This window comes from Gobius niger, assembly GCF_951799975.1.
Source record: "Gobius niger genome assembly, chromosome: 1".
NCBI classification, from domain to species: Eukaryota; Metazoa; Chordata; class Actinopteri; order Gobiiformes; family Gobiidae; genus Gobius; species Gobius niger.
Genome location: NC_136852.1, coordinates 57,507,600 through 57,528,575, shown reverse-complemented (window position 1 = coordinate 57,528,575; position 20,976 = coordinate 57,507,600). Strand labels below are relative to the sequence as shown.

At 39.6% G+C, this 20,976-nt stretch overlaps 4 protein-coding genes across 6 annotated transcripts; 2 read left to right on the top strand and 2 right to left on the bottom strand.

Annotated features, from left to right (window-relative positions):
- The first annotated feature begins 1,644 nt into the window (after positions 1 to 1,644).
- Positions 1,645 to 12,114, top strand: kif2a (kinesin family member 2a). Of its 3 annotated transcripts, none has more exons than XM_079560448.1 (21): positions 1,645 to 1,833; positions 4,503 to 4,597; positions 4,895 to 5,017; positions 5,342 to 5,396; positions 5,470 to 5,586; positions 7,673 to 7,773; positions 7,852 to 7,947; positions 8,022 to 8,076; positions 8,155 to 8,317; positions 8,424 to 8,514; positions 8,688 to 8,751; positions 8,826 to 8,917; positions 8,995 to 9,137; positions 9,217 to 9,421; positions 9,521 to 9,631; positions 9,708 to 9,775; positions 9,976 to 10,068; positions 11,014 to 11,158; positions 11,300 to 11,401; positions 11,479 to 11,614; positions 11,749 to 12,114. In XM_079560448.1, exons 1-21 carry the CDS (start codon positions 1,773 to 1,775, stop codon positions 11,832 to 11,834), a joined length of 2,202 nt encoding a protein of 733 aa, XP_079416574.1. In that variant the 5' UTR covers positions 1,645 to 1,772; the 3' UTR covers positions 11,835 to 12,114. The 3 variants fall into 3 exon arrangements, with proteins under 3 accessions (XP_079416574.1, XP_079416573.1, XP_079416575.1); XM_079560447.1 differs by having other exon boundaries at positions 9,976 to 10,107; XM_079560449.1 differs by lacking the exon at positions 9,976 to 10,068.
- A 108-nt stretch (positions 12,115 to 12,222) lies between these two features.
- On the bottom strand, positions 12,223 to 14,804 carry dimt1l (DIM1 dimethyladenosine transferase 1-like). Its single transcript, XM_079560475.1, has 12 exons — positions 14,666 to 14,804; positions 14,379 to 14,452; positions 14,223 to 14,309; positions 14,084 to 14,145; positions 13,912 to 14,005; positions 13,789 to 13,838; positions 13,583 to 13,706; positions 13,410 to 13,502; positions 13,275 to 13,339; positions 13,134 to 13,197; positions 12,945 to 13,051; positions 12,223 to 12,862 (listed from the first exon to the last, which is right to left on the bottom strand). Exons 1-12 carry the CDS (start codon positions 14,721 to 14,723, stop codon positions 12,820 to 12,822), a joined length of 921 nt encoding a protein of 306 aa, XP_079416601.1. The 5' UTR covers positions 14,724 to 14,804; the 3' UTR covers positions 12,223 to 12,819.
- Positions 14,805 to 15,070: 266 nt separating this feature from the next.
- Positions 15,071 to 17,763, bottom strand: cenph (centromere protein H). The gene is made up of 10 exons (XM_079576178.1): positions 17,676 to 17,763; positions 16,702 to 16,826; positions 16,576 to 16,631; positions 16,365 to 16,410; positions 16,216 to 16,284; positions 16,090 to 16,146; positions 15,944 to 16,007; positions 15,820 to 15,871; positions 15,578 to 15,738; positions 15,071 to 15,292 (listed from the first exon to the last, which is right to left on the bottom strand). Exons 2-10 carry the CDS (start codon positions 16,818 to 16,820, stop codon positions 15,200 to 15,202), a joined length of 717 nt encoding a protein of 238 aa, XP_079432304.1. The 5' UTR covers positions 16,821 to 16,826; positions 17,676 to 17,763; the 3' UTR covers positions 15,071 to 15,199.
- Positions 17,764 to 18,521: 758 nt separating this feature from the next.
- LOC306966014 (betaine--homocysteine S-methyltransferase 1-like) lies at positions 18,522 to 20,744 on the top strand. The gene is made up of 7 exons (XM_079560643.1): positions 18,522 to 18,635; positions 18,711 to 18,843; positions 18,914 to 19,026; positions 19,109 to 19,300; positions 19,505 to 19,835; positions 19,944 to 20,172; positions 20,257 to 20,744. The coding sequence occupies exons 1-7, from the start codon at positions 18,621 to 18,623 to the stop codon at positions 20,339 to 20,341; spliced, it is 1,098 nt and encodes a 365-aa protein (XP_079416769.1). The 5' UTR covers positions 18,522 to 18,620; the 3' UTR covers positions 20,342 to 20,744.
- Positions 20,745 to 20,976: the final 232 nt, after the last annotated feature.

Below are 20,976 nucleotides of genomic sequence, written 5' to 3'. Positions count from 1 at the left end.
TATCACACACAATCTGGATCTCAAAAGCACTATTTACAAGGCCATTACAACCACTTTATAATTGGCAAAATAGTCTTACCGTCCTCTGTTAAGTGTCCCACTGGTCTGAACGTTTTAGAGCAAATGGCTATCCACGTGTTATCTCTAACTTTAAATGGCCTCCTCCCAGACCTTAAATGGGCATGGTCTCGCACCCAACTCAGTATCCCATACAACAAATGCACCACCTTTCCCAATGGACAACTGCACTTCTTCTATACAGATATGTGTTGATAGGGACAATCTGCAGCTGTTTTAAGCTACATAATACAAGCTGCTAAAAATACCCAAAACATTTACCTTTAGTGTTCTGTTGAGTATGTGGTCCTCTTCTGTGTTTAAGTCTTTCACGTGTGGTTTGGATCTCCCTGATCTGTAGTTTCAAACTTTGCTCTTGCTCTGTGTAACCTTGCCCCTGAAAAATTCTGTCTTTATTTATAGAAAATCTGAATGAGGTGGGACCCAACCAATGTGGAGCGTCTGGGGCCATCAGGGGTTCATCTAAAGACCCACAAGTTACCTTCACAAACAAAACGTAATATTATCAATGTCCTTTATGAAATTTTATGTTATATAAAATATTCTACCCCCATATATGCTTGTAAACCTCCCCCCTGAGGAACACTGTTGTTTTTGGATTTTAATTCTGTGGCTTACACCCCCAAAGGATAGGCTACCCCCTGATAAGTTCTATTTAGGGAACAGACAGCTGAGAACACACTAGCAAATGCCTGATGCCAAACTGACGTGTGGGGGGAGTAGAGAGCCAAATGTGACGGGGGTCTGACAGCTGGAGGACCCCAGAGGAACCTGGTAGTTTCTGGAAGGAAAACGATCTTTACAGTTGGGGATGGAAGGGGCTGGTTAACCTAGGGCTTTGACGTGAACAAAACAGTTCTGTACAGATGTCATGTTTGTGTGTTAATAAAATGTACTGTAACAACATGGCCTGCTAAATTATTCAACACAAGGCTTGATTATAATAGAAATCTGGGATGTTAAAAAATTTACGCAAAACATTATACCACTCCCTCTAGACTAGGCCCAATTGCAACCCATGTTCTAATAGTACTGGACTTTATTGCCTAAGATTACCGTAATTTTCTTATTTGTATTTTTTTCATCACAAAACATTTTACTAGACATTACCAGAGATCATTGACAGTGATGCAGTGTGATGTGACGCCTGTCAGACGTCAGTCTCTGTACAGTTACACGGCGTTGCCACAAGGTGGCGTACGATCCAATGAAATTGTGTCAATATCATAGATTATCATAGATCATAGAATATCATATAATAAGTGAATGTGGAATTTTTCTGTGTAGTAATAAAAAAAAAATATATATTTTATATCAATTATTGTCAGTGACACGTGTGGTGGGCTAAATAATAACATTTTCTAAAATTGCAAAATGTTACTAAGATATTTACAGTAAGTCGCATAGCAACAGCCGATGATACTGATTTACATAGTAACGTTATATATTATAACGTTGCATCGATTCACAAGCACACAACAAACTAACTTACGTGTGTGTTTGTTTGTCGTAGTAATATTTTATTTAGAAAACGTAGACCGGAAGTTGGCCAGATTTTCCTGGTGGCTACGTAATGCTAGCTCTGTTGCCGCCTGCATCCATCCTCCTCAAAGCCTGGCCAAGGCGAGCTGCTGCTGTACCCGGGTGGAGATATATGTGTTGTCCTACTTTTGCACATTTCTAAGTAATGCAGAATGGCCGCTGTTTTTGGGAAGATAGTCGTGGGTACATATGTTGAGATAAAGCGCAGCGATGGTAAGTTTGTGTCTTTCATCGGGTTTCCCATCGCACTGGGCAAGTTGTTGGGGATCTTTGTTGTTGGATACAGCAGCCGTTGTTCTTGTTGCACAGCCAGCGTCACATTTACGTCCACTGCATTATAAAGGTGACATTAGCAGCTCTTGGGGCGGAGGAGAGCCGTTGAATGAGCGATACTGGGCGTGTAAACACTGTATTATGGTCACACTATTACAATTTATTAGTTATCTGTGCCCTCTATGCGGTGCTTAGCTCATTTAGGCCCAACATTTTCCCCATTCAGAAGCGTATTCTATTTCACACTGAATAGTTTCCTCTACGACTAACGTGACCATATAATTCAAACAGGAGAAACCGGAGATTAGCTCTATGGCTAATGCTAGCGCTACCGGCTTTATTACTACAGCATTAACACAGTAATGCTTAGCCAGCCAGGATTCACTTAATCAACAGATGTTACTTCTTTGACTGAATTTAGGACGCCTCTAAATAATTGATCAAGGCTGTTTTGTGTTTTCAGAGCCAACATAACACATGAAGTTGTCATGGATTGGTAGCTTTTACTTTGGTATCGTATCCACCCTCAAAGCTCACATTTGCAAGACCTTTTGTGTTTAATTACTTTTTGACCTAAAGGCTGTTGTATTATTGCACTGGCAACTGGTGACGATCATGTTAGTTAGTTAGTATCTATAATGTAATAACAGGAAGTGGGCTTTACAGAACTTCACTGCACAACACATTAATAGCAGCTCTTGTGTTTCTTGTATAGTTCACTTTTGTTGACTCACTGTAAGGTAAACTTGTTCCGTGACTCTTTCCCCAAGTGAATGGATGTCTGCTTTATCTGGTCTGCTTTTATATTGCATGTGTGCTGCTTCAGGGACAGGAGGACACCGATTCCTGTTTGCCCGCCAGGATTAGGCTACACCCTTTTGGCAACACAATGAATGAATGAAACAAATGCTCATTAAGATAGTGAAACACCACAGAGTATTTTCATTCATTCTCGGGATCATCTACCATTTTAGACTTCATTCATTTACATTTGAGATACTTTAATGTCTGCGTGCTTCAGTAATGCATTTCGCAAGTCTGTTGTTTTTCTGGTCATACAGTATAGTCATAATTCGGATCTATTTTAGAGCCACTTGGAACTCGTTTTGTCCCAATGTGATGTTGATCTAGGTCTGGTGGCACTTGGACGGTCAATCTTTTTATTTTTTTGGTTCTTGGCCTACAAACTAATTTGACCACTACCATATCGCATTTTATCTAGTACTGCTTTGTGTGGAACCAAATTTGACATGGAATTTATATGGACAAATGAGACAACAATCAATGATGTCTGTGGTCTGTGCGTGATTTATTTTTCTCCACTTATGTTCTCACTCAGAAAAAAAGTACTTTTTCTTTAGTTTCCTTCGTGGCTCGATAATCTGTAAATGGTGCATTACAATAACTAAATTGTGAATGCCATGTGACACATTCGTCTAAAAAGCAAACAAACAGAAGGCTACTATATTGACTTTCAGTGCGGCCCCTTCTTACTTTGCAGCTGTTTGAGACCATAAGCCCATGGGTGATATGTCAAATCTTGTATTACAGATGAGGTCTTTCCTACCAAATTTAGGGATTGAGCTCTCTCAGGGGGGTTACAAATTCACAGTAGATCCAGGCCATTATCCGCATCCACTGTCCCATCTGTTACATTCAGCTCCTCTGATAATCGTCGGGGCGTCCTCTCCCTGTACTGGGCCTTTTCAGTTTTACAGCCCGCTATAATACTCACCAAAGTCTAAGTGATGAGATTACTTACTTTCATTTTTTATAAACAATCACCCTGAGTGTAACGATCATTTGCGATGGTTATATATTATATATTTTGTGGACTATTTTTCGATTAACTGTGCAAAAATAGTTTGTGAGCAGCAATCCCAGACAGGCTTCTGGGACGTGTCACTCACTCAGCCTGGTTTTAGCGTGAAGTGGGACACAGTAGAATCGGTGCATTCATTTACGAACAATCAGTGGGTCAGCTGCTGTAGGAAAGCCTCTGTTGCATCATCTCTGCTGGGGAATGAGAGGTCCCCCTCTTCACACAACGCCAAGGGAATCCAAAGTATACATCAGAGGAAGCTTTTCAAAATTAAAATAAAAAAAAACCTGCACCATGGCAAGCAAGCTTTTTGTTGGTGAAAAAATGTGAAAGAAAACAAAAATATTTCTTTCTGTCTTCTTGTCGCTGTATTTCTTGCTACTTCTCATCAGCATGCTGTAAAGGGTGTGGCACTTAGGATCACATGCCGGTTGTGATGCAGCTGCCATGACTGTTGCCAAGGCGTTACCGTAAACCACCTTGTCTCTGAATTATATGTCCTCATCGCTCTGTGCTTCAGAGTTCATGGTTTTACCTGAATATTTCTGTTACGAAGTTCTCGGAGTACATGTACACTTGTCTGTCCCTTAGCATCTCTAATTATAATGAATAAAAGAACAGTCTGTTTCTCTGCACTTAGCTGAAAACTTTGTGCTTATCATCAGGCCTATTTCCATGGCACTGTGGGCACTGAGCTTTGATCATTTGAGTAAAACTGGCTCTGTGTTGTTATTCTTGACTGGCTTATAAACCCCTAATAACATTTTTGCATTTCCTTCTTTGACAGGACGTATACATCAGGCCATGGTGACCTCGCTTAATGAGGACAATGAGAGTGTCACCGTGGAGTGGATAGAAAATGGAGACACAAAAGGGAAAGAGGTAAACCATTATGAACATTTCCCCTCTGTACGTAAGTGTGTGCCTCTTTTACAGCAATAAATAATGCATCTTAAAGGTTTGGAGAGACTTGAAGATTATACAATCAGCCTGCATGTGTAAAAAGTCCACCCAGCTACATCCTATGATTGATATACCTAACTTATGACCTGACTTAGCCATTAACCAGCGCATGACTTCAAAATCGTATCAGTCAATTAGTCATTTGTATAACTGTGCTCAATATTCTCTTTTATGTGAACAATAAGTCATGCCGGCTGTCTCATATTTTCTCAACAGATTGATTTGGAAAGCATTTTTGCACTTAATCCTGATGTAGCTCCAGAGGAGGAGATCTCCCCCAGCCCAGAAACTCCTCCCCCACCAACGCCAACTGGTGTCAAAGTTAGCAAAATAGCAAAGGTTAGTCCTCATTTAGTTTGTCGTCATAATAGCTTAAACTTTTCAGATGTCTCAACTAAAACTGCTTGAGTGCATTTTCTTTCTTTTCCCCTTTTCTGCCATGTATTTAAAAATGCTGATTCATTACATTTCCATGGTTACTTAATTGAATCAAATTATCAAGGGTTTCATTTCATAATTTTTTGATATACATGTATTTGTTTGGAGAGTCTGGATGTGCATTAAGTTGAACAATGAACAGATGTCTAATTGTAATTTGTTACAGTTTGTTACATTTTAGCTATGGAGCCATTTGTATATTCTAACATGACTTTGCCCTTGCAGAACCGGCGCACAATAGCACCTACAAAGAGCGAAACACCGTCTAGAGATAACAGAGGTAAAAGTGGTGCCTTGTTCTGGCACAGAAAACATGTTTGAATCCATTTTCATTATTGTTTTCTTATTATTAGTGCTTCCGACTCGGGCCCGACCACTTCAACCTCAGCAACCAGAACCAGCTCCGCCTCCACCGCCCCAACAGCCCACCCAGCCCACGCAAGCTCAGACTCAGCAGCAGTTACAGAACGGTAAAATGTCACTGCTCTATTTCTGGTCATTAACCTTGTGTCTTTTTAGATGTTTACCACAGATATAGCATTATGACCACTGATGAGTATTGTGGTTTTCTTTCAACAAAGGCATTTGGCAGCTAAGGGGGTCTGACACATCGTTAGAAACAACAGACATATTATCCTCACTCATCCCCGTTTAAGTTAACAATAGAGATTCGAGAGAGAATCCATGATGGCTGCTCAATCTCCTCCTACAGAGCATGTTTCAAGAAAGAACAAAAAGGTGGGAAACTCTGCCACCGTGAGGTGGGCTAAGCAGTAACAAACCTCCACAGTGGTCAGGGCCTGTCAATCAAAGTCTCAGGCTGAAAGCTTTTAATTCTGCAGCACAAAAAACAGCCTGGTTAAGAATATGATACCTTGCCCAGAGTTGCCACATGGGTCATAGCAATTTAAAGACAAAAACTCTTTGTAGCAAGGCTTTGAAGCAGTGTTTGTGAGGTCCAAATACTCCAATGGAATCTGTTTTTAAAAAGTGTGTTTTGGAGTCGCCCTAGCCATCAGGGGGTAGTATTGCAGGAATATGAGCTCCTGGCCATGAGTACCAAAGAGCCTACCCCATTGGTCTGGTGCTTGTGGGAAGTAAAGAGTTTAAGTCTAGTTTAGTCTAATGTAACCATCGAAATTCTTCGGTCAAGACAAATGGAACCAAACAATTATATTGATTTATTTACAATGAATCTGAATTGATCTTATGCACCTTTGTGCTACCTGCTGATACAGCTAGAAGACTTTGCCAGGCAACTAAATATTGGGACCAAAAATAGGATTGAGCTGCATACTGACAGGTGGTCATAATGTTTTGTCTGATTGGTCTTACAAGAGTGCGTACTAATAAAGTCTTCGTTCAAAATGTGTTTATATGAACCACATGTTTGCTACAGAAACTTCAAATCAACCCACCTCCAGAAAGGAGTTTGGCCAGCTTTGTATGTATTGTTTACATCTTTTGTCCCGCAGTTGTGCTTTTCTTTTGTGATTATAGAACTCCCAGTATACCACAGGCAGTGGTAGTTATGTGACTGGGTAATGAAAATGATGTCTATACCTGAGCTCATTTGGTGTGGTGGTGGTGAAACACCGTTCATTCAGCAGACTGTTTTTTTTGAGGAAAGTACTCTAAAGTATTTTTCAGCTGATGTTTGGCTGTGCAGTCTTATCTTTACTGAAGTCTGCTGAGTCACGGCTGTGGAAAAGCCTTTGGCGCAGTTCCTCTTTTTGGCTCAAACAGTTGAAATCACATTATCAAATTCTACATTGTCCACTGTCACTGGATGAGCTCATAGAAGAAGCCTTATGATTATGATATTTTCTTTCTTTTCGAGAATGTAAAATATCCACCGTTGTCCCTGTGTTGACCTTATCATCTCATCTTCTACTCTCTAGCTTAACACAGATTATTTATCCTTTGGTCTGTTTGTCTGGGCTCCCAAGGACTGAAGCCAGCACTGGAACAGCATTACAGGGCTTTGGCATTTGGGAAACTGGGGCTGGAACCAAAACAATCTGAAGTTTCAAATTAACACACCAATCTTCTGGAGGGTACACATTGTTTTAATAGCTTCTGAGCACTAATCTATGGGTGTACTCTGACCATCGAAATATTATTGTTGATGCATTTATTGCATTATAATGCAGCTACTGCCTAATCTTGCCAACAATGGTGAGGCACACTTGATCTTAAATTGCCTACCTCTGGTTAGGATCTGATTGATTTTAAACTTGTGCTACTCCAATTCAAATCATCTACACTATGGAAAGTGGGTCCTTGAGTTGCTCGAGGGTGCAAATAGAGGAGACAATGCAGTATACATTATGAAAGCCCTTTGTGGTTATGCAGTGAGAGCAGCTAGTGTTAGAGTGGAGGCACTGTGTACCAGCTGCTAATTTTTCTTCCCTTGATCAGTGGTCGGCTTTGTTAAATTGGCCCTAGGTCTCCTCAGAGTTGCAAAGTAAAAACGTTTTTGAGATTTACTACATGGGCCAACTGGATTTAAAATAATTGATAAAGTAGATGACTCGTAGTATTTTTTTGTGGCAGCAAGGAGAAAGTCTAATTGTGTGAAGGAGGTGGAGAAACTCCAAGAGAAGAGAGAGAGGCGACGTCTTCAGCAACAAGAGCTCAGAGAGAAGAGAGCTCAGGTAGACTGTGCTCCTCCGCAATAATAAAAGTATAGCCGCATAATGCATCCTTATTGATATTGTTCTTTGACTTCGCAGGAAGTGGACACTACAGTTCCAAACTATGAGATTCTGTACATGATCAGAGACTTCAGAGCAAGTCTAGATTACCGACCATTGACAACAGCAGATCTGGTTAGTGCTTGAAGCCTATCTTTGCTATTTAATGTAATACTGTGCAGTGAACAAGAAACGCTGAATATTTACAGATCGAGGAGCATAGGATCTGTGTGTGCGTGAGAAAGCGTCCGCTGAACAAAAAAGGTAAAAAACACTCTTTACCAAAACTAGGACACTATGATGTCCACCTGAGATAAACTGTGATGTCTCCTCATCTGTCAGAGTTGGCCATGAAGGATTTGGATGTGATCACCATTCCCAGTAAAGATGTGGTAATGGTGCATGAACCCAAACAAAAGGTGGATCTCACTCGTTATCTAGAGAACCAGACTTTCCGCTTCGACTATGCGTTTGATGACAGCTCCACAAATGAGATGGTCTACAGGTTTGTTTGTTTGTTTGTTTGTTTGTTTGTTTGGAGAACAGTTGCTTGTTCCACTTCAGTATATGTTTATCGGTCTGATTTATATGTGGATGTTTTACCCAAATAGATTCACTGCCAGACCGTTGGTGGAGACTATTTTTGAGAGGGGCATGGCCACATGCTTCGCCTATGGACAGACCGGCAGTGGAAAAACACATGTGAGTTACTTAGGCCAAACAATGGAAGACATTGATTAAAAAAACAAGAACAAGAAACAAGAAAATCAATAACATGTATAAACTTTGAATATTTGTATAGTTTCATTTTAAACATTATACTCACATAATCTAACGAGTAACAACCTTTTCTCAAACCCGTTGTTCTCTTGCAGACTATGGGTGGAGATTTTTCTGGTAAAAATCAAGACTGTTCCAAAGGAATCTATGCCCTTGCTGGTAAGCTCACTTTGATACTGAATGATGTAATTAATACAATGAGGCTTAATTAATTCATGTTTATTTTGCTGTAGCTAGGGATGTATTTCTCATGTTGAAAAAACCCAATTACAAGAAGTTGGATCTTCAAGTTTATTCCACTTTTTTTGAAATATACAGTGGAAAGGTATGTGACATTTCTGATTGTCTCACCCTGGCTTATTAAAAGATAAAACAGATCCTCACTGTGCTGTGTGCTTTCAGGTATTCGACCTGTTAAATCGTAAAGCCAAGTTGAGGGTGCTGGAAGACGGCAAGCAGCAAGTGCAAGTTGTGGGTCTTCAAGAGAAAGAAGTGAAATGCACTGAGGATGTCCTTAAACTTATAGAAGTTGGCAACAGCTGTAGGTGGGTCACAGGACAACTGTGTCAAATGATTAAAGGTGTTATCAATGTTAAATGTTATTTCATATTTCTTCCATTGTAGAACATCTGGGCAGACATCAGCCAATGCCCACTCCTCTCGCAGCCATGCCGTATTTCAGATCATTGTCCGGAGGAAAGGCAAGATGCACGGGAAATTCTCTCTCATTGACCTGGCGGGGAATGAGAGGGGTGCGGACACATCCAGTGCTGATCGCCAGACCCGTTTAGAAGGAGCAGAGATCAATAAGAGCCTGCTTGCTTTAAAGGTTTCTGTCCCTTCTTTTCCTCAAATTATACAAAAGTCACATTATTTGTGTGTGCTATTTTTGTGCTTGTGTTCCAATGTTCTTTATTTTGTATTGTAGGAATGTATCAGGGCTCTGGGCCGTAACAAACCACATACTCCCTTCAGAGCCAGCAAACTCACACAGGTTCTGAGGGACTCGTTTATTGGGGAGAACTCGCGTACATGCATGGTCAGTGATACATAGGTTTCAGCCACATACAGCATTTTGACATTCGTGTGTTACTATGGTTTAATTTTGTGCACAGATTGCAACCATCTCTCCAGGGATGACGTCCTGTGAAAACACCTTGAACACTCTACGTTATGCCAACAGGTACATTTTTGAGGGGAAATGCTATAATTTAGAGTTCCCACTGAGTGATATTAGTTATAAAGCCTTCAAACAGTTAAGAGGTTGTTTGTGTAGGTTTTAATTCCTTTTAGTCTGTAGTTATGACTCTTGTCTCTTCTTCTTCCTACTTTTTCCTCTGTTATCCTGCACTTTGCTCTGATATGGTCGTTGCTGCTGTTAAGAGTGAAAGAATTTGGGATTAGTCCGTCGGACATCCCGTTCTCCCAGGGCGGGCAGGGGAACCGTCCCGACCACTCTCCAACCAATACCTATGAGTATGATGACTATGATGATACTTCTGTATCTCCCAGCAGGTCAAGCTCTTCCTAAAGCACTAACTCGTTTATTATGTCATACATGAGGTGCATGTGCTTTTCCCAACACTGTAACACATTATCATTTCATCCCAAGCTTCATCCATTGCAAGACGTATCTGCATGGCCTCCAGCTTTCACCTGTTTTCTCTGGCTCTGCACACTTCAGATGTTTGATGCCTTTAGATTACGAAACACTGCTGATCCAACTTAATGTTCAGCTTTGATTCCTGGTGAAGTGAAAGCTTTGCCATTGGAGTGGCAAGAATGGGTACCTAACGTCTGGCACACAAAATCTGTTGTTTTAAATGCAAAATCCATTTTCCAAATCCAAATATTTTTTTTTGGCTGTCTTAATTGATCTTCTAGATATGCCAGTTAACTGTGTAGGTCTTGAAGAAAGAAAAACATTAATGTGCAAAGTGTTCCTGTCATCTATTTCATGCATGATGCCGCTATCATTGTACTTCCTTCTATGATGAATGTGTGATTCATATCCAGGGCTTGACATAAACGAAAGCCAACTACCCAAATGCTTAGATTTTTAGTTTGGCTGGTGACACCTCTGTCCCCATCAGTCTCTTTGGCCAGATGTTATTTTAGCTGAGGTTCTTCTGACCAGGTTGGGGTCTTGTTGGCCGATATAGTAATCAATCAGGAATAAAAGGTAAAAATTTAAAGTAAAAATATAAACAATAAGCATGTAATGACCATACAAAAATAGTGGCTGATGACATAACGCACAGGCTTAGTGCTTAGTGCTAAATGAACTCGCCACAGTGGCCAGTGGAGGTTACTGTCAAGCCCTGTACATACCTATGTCTAAAATGTTTCATATGTAGTACATATATTTCAAGGAAACTTTCCTAACTCTGAAATAATTCCTTAATTTGGTTTTCATTGCAGGGTGAAAGAACTCACAGTGGACCCTAACCAGGTGATTGAGGGGGGTCGACCCAACATCAATGCGGTAAACCAGCTGGACTTCGATGAGGAATGGATGGGCCTTTCTCCACAGAGGGATGACCTCAAGCTGCTTTGTGAACAGAATGTAAGTGATGCAGACTCGAGTATGTCTTAACAATAATTAAAAAAGAAATCCTGCACATCAAACCAACATGTAATGTGTTAATAAGAAGGGGCGTAAAATAATCCAAGTGTTGGTAAGTAATTTTTATATTGGGTCTTTCAGGAGGAGGAAGTGTCCCCTCAACTCTTCACCTTCCATGAGGCTGTGTCTCAGTTAGTGGAGATGGAGGAGCAGGTTCTGGAAGACCATCGTGCAGTTTTCCAGGTAGGTTTATATTAAACATTTCATATATGTGGGGAAAAAAATACTGGATTAAGTCACATTGTGCCCTTCTTGCACAGGAGTCCATTCGTTGGCTCGAAGATGAAAAAGTGCTGCTAGAAATGACAGAGGAGGTGGACTATGATGTGGAGTCTTATGCCACTCAACTCGAACAGATCCTGGACCAGAAAATAGATATCCTCACAGAACTCAGAGGTGCGGCATTACCCTTTACTGTTCCGCCTATTTACGTCTCTCAAAGCTCTTTCAGTAAACAGAGAGCATAAGATCTATATAGAGCTCTTTTAAAGCTTTTAATGCTTGTCATGTTTCCATTCTTCCCTGAACAGACAAAGTGAAGTCATTCCGTTCAACACTTCAGGAGGAGGAGCAAGCGAGTAAGCAGATCAACCCCAAGAGGCCGAGAGCTCTTTAGAGACAGACACTGAAGAGACACATAACCACAGGCTGTTGGACACAAATGGGACTGCCACTAATGCTGATGATAAAACCTACTCTGTTGCATTTCTTATAAACTCATTCCTAAATCTGACTGGTTGTTCACTTTAGTTAGGTTAAAGGGAGTAAAAACCTGACCTTTTTTTTTTTTAATGAAGAATTTATAGTTTTCCTGACCTTTTTAAATTATTTTCTTTTATACTTGTTTGTACAATGTATTAAACTGAAGGTTTATTGATTTCCCCCACAAACTCGGTATTTGGTTTCTGGTTTCTCCGGTTAACGTTCTTGCATGATCGGACTGTGATGGTGTGTGAACACTTAACTGTACATATTTTTTTGCCAGCCACATAAATCTGTAATGCCTCCTGTTCATTCTCAGAGCTAGTTTAACCAGCCATTAGTCACATTGTGCTTCTTTTGTCTGAGTTCTCTACACATAGTTGGTTTCACAACCCACAAGTGAAAGTTGCCCATTCTGGTCATATATGAAGTCGTCTGACCCCATCGCCTGTCCAGTGTCTGTTTACACCAGATGTAATTATAGAATAAAAAAAATCATGTTTACTTTACAAACGTGTGTAATCTTGTGCATGGGAGCACACGGGTATTGGTAAACTATACCATCATGCTTCTGTATCAAGTCTCTAAACTCATGAGCCACAAGTGTTTCCTAAGCTTCACAGGTTTATATCCTGAGAATTATCTTTGTATATTTAAAATATAAAGTATGACCTAATTTGAGTCGTACACATTACCAACTATCACATTCTGCAATGAAAGAAGCAGGGTTAAGAACTTTTTTTTATTTTAAAAATCACTAAATGGTTTATGGTACAATATTTGCCCAGTGTGTGATATCACAGAGTAACATTTGCATGTTTATATCCATCTACTTTCTACAGATTTGTTATCGGTCTTCAAGTCACATGTTGAATTGACAGAAATTAACTTTTTTACTTCTAGGAAAAATGGATCCCAGCAGAATTGAATGCATGAAGAAGTCTGAAAATAAAAGCAAATGCCAAATAAAACAGGTTTTGTCTGTATATAATTAAAACATACAACAGGTTACGGTTTGACTTACACCATGAAATCATCAATGTCCATGGACCTGGCCCTCTTTTCATTGAAATTAGCCTCTTGCAAAACACTTTCAATCTTCTTACAGATGCTGAAGTCTGCTGGCACAGCCTGTAAGGGTTACAAAAATTTGAATTTACATACGTTTAGGTTAAGTTAAACATTTGAGTTAATTTAGAGTTAGTATATTTACCACGCTGTGTACAGAACAGTGGATTCTGTAATTTTTCTCAAGCAGCTGCTCCACTGCCGTAGACCTGAAAACAGTTTCATTGATAATCAGTATCAACAGAATTGCAGGTTTGCGTGTGTTGCTTTGAAAATTGTTGCTCACTTGAACGCAGCACTGAGGGTTTTATTTTTCCTCACAAAAGCTATTCTGACCAAACCGTCCCATTCCTGAAATGTGTCAAAAAATGTATATGCAATTTTGATTCAAACAAAAGTGACATTCAGTATCGAAACTTACTTGGAAGTTTACTGGAGGTGGTGGATTTTTTGGTTCTATTCTAACAACACTCGATTCGACTTTAGGGGGAGGACGGAAATTATTCTTCCCCACCTGTAGAAAGTTGGCATTTTAAAAATGTACTATTTTGCATAACATTTGTGAACGGGGAAACTTTCAAATTGAAAACACACCTTCATAAGGTGATCTACTCGAGCCAAGAGCTGTGTGTTGATGGACAATCTACAGTAAAGCTTGTCCCCTGGTTGAGCAACTAAACGCATTGCAAATTCCCTTTGAAACATCAATACGGCACATCTGGGAAAAGTACAAGTTTTAAATGGGATGAAAGGTTCACACAGATTGAGGAATGAATGATCCATTTGATTGATTAACTTACCTAAAGAAAGGCCGATGTAGCAAAAGTTTAAAGACAAATGGTGATGAAATCTACATCATAAAATGGTGTTAATTGTTAAGTAAGTTTGTATAGATTCATAAATAAACTTGAATGATGTCCAACCTGGTAGGGTAAATTAGCCACACAAACATCAAAGAAAGGTAGGTCTGTTTTCAGTACATCACCCACTAAAATCTGAAGTTTACTTTGCATAGGCCTTGTGAAGAAAAACACAGAACTGTATGAGGTAAGTAAAAGATGGACTCATCACAGATCTTGTGAATCCAATGCTCACGTGCACTGTACTCTCTTCTGAAGTTCAGCCACCAATCTACAGTCCAACTCACACGCCACAACCTGGAGAGACACAATCGTGCAATGTAGTTTTCACAGTTACAACAACTATGAAAACCATCACGTATTCACAATCTTGCCTTTTTAGCCTTTTCTAGGAGTTTTACTGTCATGTTTCCAGTACCAGGTCCCACCTCAAGAACCACATCTGTTGGCCGAAGTGCAGCCTAAACACATTACATTGGAAAGTGCACATTTTATTGTACATCTTTTACAATTAATATCATCATGTTTACCTTTTCTATGATGCCATTAACGACCAAAGGATTCTTGAGGATGTGTTGCCCGATGCCAGTGTTAAACATAATACCTGTGAAATCAAAGAAATGGCAGAAGAAAAATAAACGCATGCATCCAACACACGTCACAAAAGATAAAACCAACTTGTATGTATTAGCAACTTAAACTGAGTAGGAAACTTGGTAGAACTTCAGAACGTACACACGGCAGGTTTTGTTATTCTTTTAACAGCTGATGACGGAGATGTTGTGCTAAGGCTAGCTTTAGCATAATGTATATTTACCTTGGTTCTTGACATCTTGATGCTGACGACTTTTCTTTTCCGCTTTGACTTTAGGCATTTTTATTTACTGGGCACTGACACTACTCTCAGAATTAAAGATCGATAGGATATCTAAACTAAATCTTAGCCAAATGCAGCGTGCACTCATAGAAATATCGTGCACTGGCCCATTACACGTGTGACCTCTTCTTCCTTCTTTAAAAATGAGCCGCTAACTCTGTGGCCCCCTAGTGGAACTGCGGTGGAACTGCACGCTTTAACCAGTGAAAGTCCAATGGTCACAACTTGAGGATTCATAAAATATTTAAATAGACATAAAATTACGGCAACGTATTGCATTCATTAAAAAAATGAAACTTTTCTCATCAAAACATTGCATCCTCATTAAAACACACACACAAATCATAAAATAAGAAACTTTTATTATTCAAATGAAACTTTTCAACCAAAAACAAACACTATTCAAATGGATGCAATAAATAAGTTGCCGAATAAAATCATGAGAAATAACCAATAAAACATCAATTTGACTGATTATTCAGAGATTGGAAGTTCTTCTAGCGTCATCGCAATGTCGTAAAGTTTAGGGTCATCAATCCAGTTGATCTTACAGGCTAAAAGCAGGCCCTTGAAGAAACAAACATGAGCAATACATTAGTTTGGCTATTTCACAATTTTGAACATGAGAAAATGAGCGCAGATATTTTTAGAACGGAAAAAAAAAGCACTCCGAAAGATCAAAATGTGTAGCAGCAAAACATAAGGACCAAAAACATCTCTCGTGAAGACAAGAGCTTCAAGTTACCGAAAATATACCGTATTTTCCAGAGGTAAACCATCTTGTCACTTGAAATACACTGTGTTATAGCAACACTTCTGCTTTGACACTTTTATTAACTCTACTACACTCACCCTCAGGACATTCTGCGTCATGACGGACATCTTTTTGTATTTCTCTAGGATTGCTTGGCCTTTCTCCAACTGTGCTTTGTATTTCTCGGAGTCTGGATGGTCTTTCTTTGACTTCAACTCCTCCATATCCTTCATTTTCTCATGAGTGAGCCGCTTCATCTCTGTATGAAGAGCGTGAATGAACAATAATGCTTAAGCCGGAACCAATGAAAATGAGTAAGACTCAAGCCAATATCTAATACCTAGCCTCTTCTTTTGTAATTCAGAAATGTCATCTTGGAGAGTCCTTGATTCCTGCAAAAAAACAAAAAACAATCCAAATTACTGTTAAATTAATAAAAGTGAAATAGATATACTTTAGCATACTTTATGGAGTTGTATAATTTGAGAAGAAAGAGCCATACAGCGCTCATTCACACCCTTCAGCTCACTAAGGGGGAAAAGCATTCAGTATGTCAGCTCAAATACTGAAAGCTATCAATATTTTTTTTAGTCATAATTAATTTACATACTATGACACTGCATCATTTTGTTTAATTTTTTCTGCAAGAGCGTGCCACATTTGCATCCTGAAAGAAACAAAAAACATTAACATTTTCTTTGTTTAGTAATTATCGTCTATTTACTCTGTATTGTACCTGTGCAATGCTAACGTGCTGTTAAAATAATTAGTCTTGACGTTTTCCATCTCACTCACAAAATCCAGCCTGTGATCAAATGTTATATTACTTATTATAATACAAACCATATAACCTAAATAATAATAATAATAATAAGACACACTTACAAATCTCTCTCCGCTTCGGATGAACTGCATGTGCTTTTAGGTTTCCCTGTGAGTAATAATTATACTGTATCAAGCATTCAAAAATGTGCAGAAGATACTTTAATGTACCAACAAACACAGCGCATTTTTGTTAAAAACATAATTGTAAATGATCAAACAGTATTATGTCTACTTGAACAATTAAAGACAAACAAAACAAGATTAAAAGTACCAGTCTGGAGGTGAACGTCCATCTCAAAACACTGATTAAACATCTGTTGCTTTATCCTAAAAAACATTTAAGAAATGTTATTAAGTTTAGACAAAGAATTCAGGAAACCATGATTAAGACAGGAACCTGAGCATATCTATGGGTGAGGTATCACTCTGCGCAGAGCTGTCAGGAACAGGCTCTTCGTTTAGTGCCACAGCTTCCATTGTGTGACTGAGGCGCCCAAGGTCTTCAGTCTGGTCCATTTCACACTGTGGAGTCATTTTTGCATCTTTAGTGTTAGTGTCAAGAAATAACACACAAAACAATAATAAATTACATGACGAATAGCTGGCCCTTACAAAACAGTACCGTGGGCAAGGACGTTACTGAAGCATTGACATTGAAATTAAAAGTCCTTTGTTGCAAAATGGGGCACCGATGTGTTTCGACCAGAGCTTCTCCAGAGCATTACCATAAAAATCTGGGAAACAGGTGTGCCTAAATGCAAATTTCCGTCAAATGACATGAAAAAGTCACACAAACCAACCATCCAGTAGGCTGCATTCACAACATCATAGCAAGTTGAGGGGCAGGAGTCTGTACAACTAAATGGAAGAGTCAGTTTCAGAAATCTCCCAAAACTGTTGAACCTGATCATCATTTAATAGTGATTAAATTCACTAACTTGAGACACCTCTTTGAGACACTGATTGGACGCTTAGTTCGTATGTGCTGCGGGAGATGTAGAGCTTTGTGACCGTTTTTGCTTCATGTCCATTACAAAGATATTAACCATAAAGCAAGCAACAACAAAAAAATCTATATACATTTTTCGTTTTGATGGTTACCATAGTTACCACAGTAGTCATAATCACCATTTTATTCTGACCAGTCGAAATCTGGTGATGATGTTATGGATTGATCTACACATAAATAAATATCGCTAAATTAATTCATATAACAATTTACTATAACTATTGTGTTTGCACTCGAAACAACAGACTATAATATCCAACATTAGTACAGCCATAGGCGTAAACGAAACACAGCGCAGTGTAAAATGTGATGTGATTAAATAATGTCTTGAATATGATTAAATAAAGAAGTATATTACGTACTTTGCTTGTTAAAATCGTTCATTTAACACATCCGTGGTTTAAAAAATAGCTGCTCAAAGTTGTTTACATCCGTTTAAGAACCAAAGCCCGCCAGGAAGTGACGTAAAGGGCGTTTTCCCACCTCTTCTGCTGTTGTCGCCACCTTGTGTTCACAGTTATTATGACAGACGCATTTCAGCATTGGCGATTTGTGTCCTATGGTCCTAAGGGGGCAGTGAAGTATTTATGTTGTCTTTAAACTTCAATTCTCATTTGATCGGACTATTATTATTTGAGGGAATTTTGATGCAGGTCTGTCTTTCTTTCATCACATCGTCATAGCCTCCATCATAATTTTCCAAATAATTCTTGCCTAACTATCGGTCGCCAAGCTTTTAACCGTCGATCGATGGCGTTGGTATTATTGTTTATATTTAAGTATTGAATTACAGCGTTTCGACACGTTATTGTTGAATAAAACAGACTCAGGTCCCACCGAGATTTGAACTCGGATCGCTGGATTCAGAGTCCAGAGTGCTAACCATTACACCATGGAACCGTGCCAACATTAGAAAACATGACATTAATTGTTTCGTGCCAATCAAACAGTTGCGTTCAAGTAGTTATATAGTAGTTAGTCAAAAACAGACCGCATAATCACATCTGCACTGTTGCCTTCCAAGTTTGTCCCAACACTTACCCGTCAAACGTATTCAGGGTATATGTTTTTTTAGCCACACATGAGATAAATTCCTGAACAACACTGAGCCTGCCCCTGAGAGAAGGCTAAACATTGGCCCAAAAAACGCCCCTGGAGTGATAGCCTTATATAAATACAAACACCGGCTATAAAAAACTGTTCTCCAGGTTCACCTCAACCAGAGGTGACAGACAGACTCACAGAGCGGGGAGGGCCCTTTCTGTCAATGTTTTTAGCCTAAAGAGCTTCACATTTTAGTGACTAAAATGACAAGCAAAAGAGTAAGCCTTCTTTATGTTGCCTAAATGTTGTTGGCTATGTAAAATGAAAAATAACATGTTTGTTCATTTTGGTAGGACATCCTGGAGAGACTGAATGCCGGGGAGGTGATTGTTGGTGATGGTGGGATGGTGCTGCAGTTGGAGAGACGTGGTTATGTGAAGGCAGGACACTGGACTCCTGAGGCAGCTGTAGAGCACCCTGAAGCAGGTACAAGTGTATAATGTTGATAACAAACATTTAGGTAATAAGTAACACTACTTTTTGTTGTTCCTGTCAGTGCGCCAGCTGCACAGGGAGTTTCTCCGAGCAGGGGCTGATGTGCTTCAAACATTTACTTTCTACTGCAGTGAGGACAAGCTGGAGTTGAGCGGAAATGTCACCAACATCACTGTAATAATCAAGACACTATTAGATGCTACAAATACAGTAAATGCCATATGATTTGAATGCTCTTTGTTTGTTTGCCCCGCAGGGTGCTCAGATCAATGAAGCTGCCTGTGACCTGGCCAGAGAGGTGGCTGATGAGGGGAATGCTCTGGTGGCTGGCTGTGTGTCCCAAACTCCCTGTTACCTGAGCAACCGCAATGAGACAGAGGTCAAGTCTCTGTTTAAGAAACAAATGGATGAATTTCTCAAAAAGGACATTGACTTCTTCATAGCTGAGGTATGAGTGAACATGTGTGTACATGCAGCATCTGCAGCGAAGTGGAGACATATAGTCTACATTATTGGCAACTGGCAATATAGCCTACATTTTCCACAGTTTCCACAATTTGAAGAAATATTTGCTATAAAACTGTTTACATGTCAGGGTTGTTTTTCCCTTTGTCTGTTCTAAACTATTTTCATCTTTTTAAATTGAATGCAGTTTTTCCAGTGTGCGGAAGAAGCTGCGTGGGCAGTGGAGGTCCTAAAGACCAGTGGTAAAACTGTGGGAGCCACAATGTGCATCTCTCCTCATGGAGACTTGAATGGCCTGCCTCCAGGAGAGTGTGCCGTCCTCATGGTCAAAGCTGGAGCTGCCATTGTTGGAGTAAACTGCCATTTGGACCCAGCTGCTGGTATACAAACAGTGAAGCTGATGAGACAGGGACTGGACAAGGCAAGTCTGAAAGCCCACCTCATGATCCAGCCTCTGGGCTGTCACACACCAGAGTGTAATCAAACCGGTTATCTTGGTCTGCCAGAGTTCCCATTTGGTAAGTCTTTTATTGTATTTTTATCTCTGTAACATTTCTCATAAATTATATTCTTTCCCACTTAGCTCTGTTCCATGAAACCTACATTTTGTTCTGTTCCATTGTTAGCGTTGGAGTGCAGGACGCTGACCCGCTGGGATGTTCATAAGTACGCCAGAGAGGCATATGATGCTGGGATTCGCTACATTGGCGGCTGCTGTGGGTTTGAGGCATATCACATCAGAGCCATATCAGAGGAGCTGCGTGCAGAGAGAGGCTTTCTCCCTCCAGCCTCTGAGAAGCACGGCCTGTGGGGAACAGGGCTGGAGCTGCACACAAAACCCTGGGTCAGAGCAAGGTGGGAATGAAACATAATTCTGTTTTTCTGTTGTTTCTGCCTAACACTGCAGTGAATTTATGATGACTTCTACACATCTTACAGGGCCAGCAGAGATTACTGGGAAAATCTTCAACCAGCATCTGGACGTCCCAATTGCCCGTCAATGGCCACACCAGAGTATGAATGAAAAGAATTCTTGGCTGGCTTTGTCAGACAACAAAAAGCCAATGAGCAATGAATAGTGTGCACTCCTCATTCACACTAACACTTCTCACCCAATTATTATTAATGATTCATGAAGTCTGTTAAGGAATGACTAAAACTTCAAAGTGTTACAGTGTGATAAGGTAAATCTGTCAGATCATAAAGATATACAGTAAGGTCACTGCAGCGTGTTTATGATTTGTGGCTGTGGCATACACAAGGTAAACCTGTTATTATTCAACATTTGATTAGGCGATACTTGAATCCACTGTTACCTCTGACCCCACTTTCTATAAATACTGGAATGGACCTGTATCAAAAGTTAAATATTTACCAGAAAGCTTGAACATTATATAATCTGAACACTGACCTCAATAAAATGCATATCACTCACATTAGCGTAAAAATAAAAGAAAGAATGTATTTAAGTATCAGTTGTTTTTATTTATCAAAAAAAAAAAAAAGCAGTAGTGGTAATTGTGTAGTAGTGATAGTAGTGGTATTATAACAATTATTATTATTATTATTATTGTTATTATAATTATTATTGTTATTAGTAGTAGTAGTAGTAGTAGTAGTAGTAGTAGTAGCAGTAGTAGTAGTTGTAGTAGTAGTGAC

What these genes read in the sequence shown, in the direction of transcription:
- dimt1l (XM_079560475.1), bottom strand. Translation starts at nt 14,723, where the DNA reads ATGCCTAAAGTCAAAGCGGAAAAGAAAAGTCGTCAGCATCAAGATGTC. An exon ending in CTACATCGGCCTTTCTTTAG is followed by an intron (nt 13,707 to 13,788) that starts GTAAGTTAATCA and finishes TACTTTTCCCAG; the next exon opens with ATGTGCCGTATTGATGTTTC. An exon ending in GAGTAGATCACCTTATGAAG is followed by an intron (nt 13,503 to 13,582) that starts GTGTGTTTTCAA and finishes AACTTTCTACAG; the next exon opens with GTGGGGAAGAATAATTTCCG.
- cenph (XM_079576178.1), bottom strand. Translation starts at nt 16,820, where the DNA reads ATGGACCAGACTGAAGACCTTGGGCGCCTCAGTCACACAATGGAAGCT. An exon ending in AGCACGTTAGCATTGCACAG is followed by an intron (nt 16,147 to 16,215) that starts GTACAATACAGA and finishes TGTTTCTTTCAG; the next exon opens with GATGCAAATGTGGCACGCTC. An exon ending in CAAAATGATGCAGTGTCATA is followed by an intron (nt 16,008 to 16,089) that starts GTATGTAAATTA and finishes TTTCCCCCTTAG; the next exon opens with TGAGCTGAAGGGTGTGAATG.
- LOC306966014 (XM_079560643.1), top strand. An exon ending in GAAATGTCACCAACATCACT is followed by an intron (nt 19,027 to 19,108) that starts GTAATAATCAAG and finishes TTTGCCCCGCAG; the next exon opens with GGTGCTCAGATCAATGAAGC. An exon ending in TTGACTTCTTCATAGCTGAG is followed by an intron (nt 19,301 to 19,504) that starts GTATGAGTGAAC and finishes AATTGAATGCAG; the next exon opens with TTTTTCCAGTGTGCGGAAGA.
- kif2a (XM_079560447.1), top strand. Translation starts at nt 1,773, where the DNA reads ATGGCCGCTGTTTTTGGGAAGATAGTCGTGGGTACATATGTTGAGATA. An exon ending in ACCGTCTAGAGATAACAGAG is followed by an intron (nt 5,397 to 5,469) that starts GTAAAAGTGGTG and finishes TCTTATTATTAG; the next exon opens with TGCTTCCGACTCGGGCCCGA. An exon ending in GCGTCCGCTGAACAAAAAAG is followed by an intron (nt 8,077 to 8,154) that starts GTAAAAAACACT and finishes CTCATCTGTCAG; the next exon opens with AGTTGGCCATGAAGGATTTG.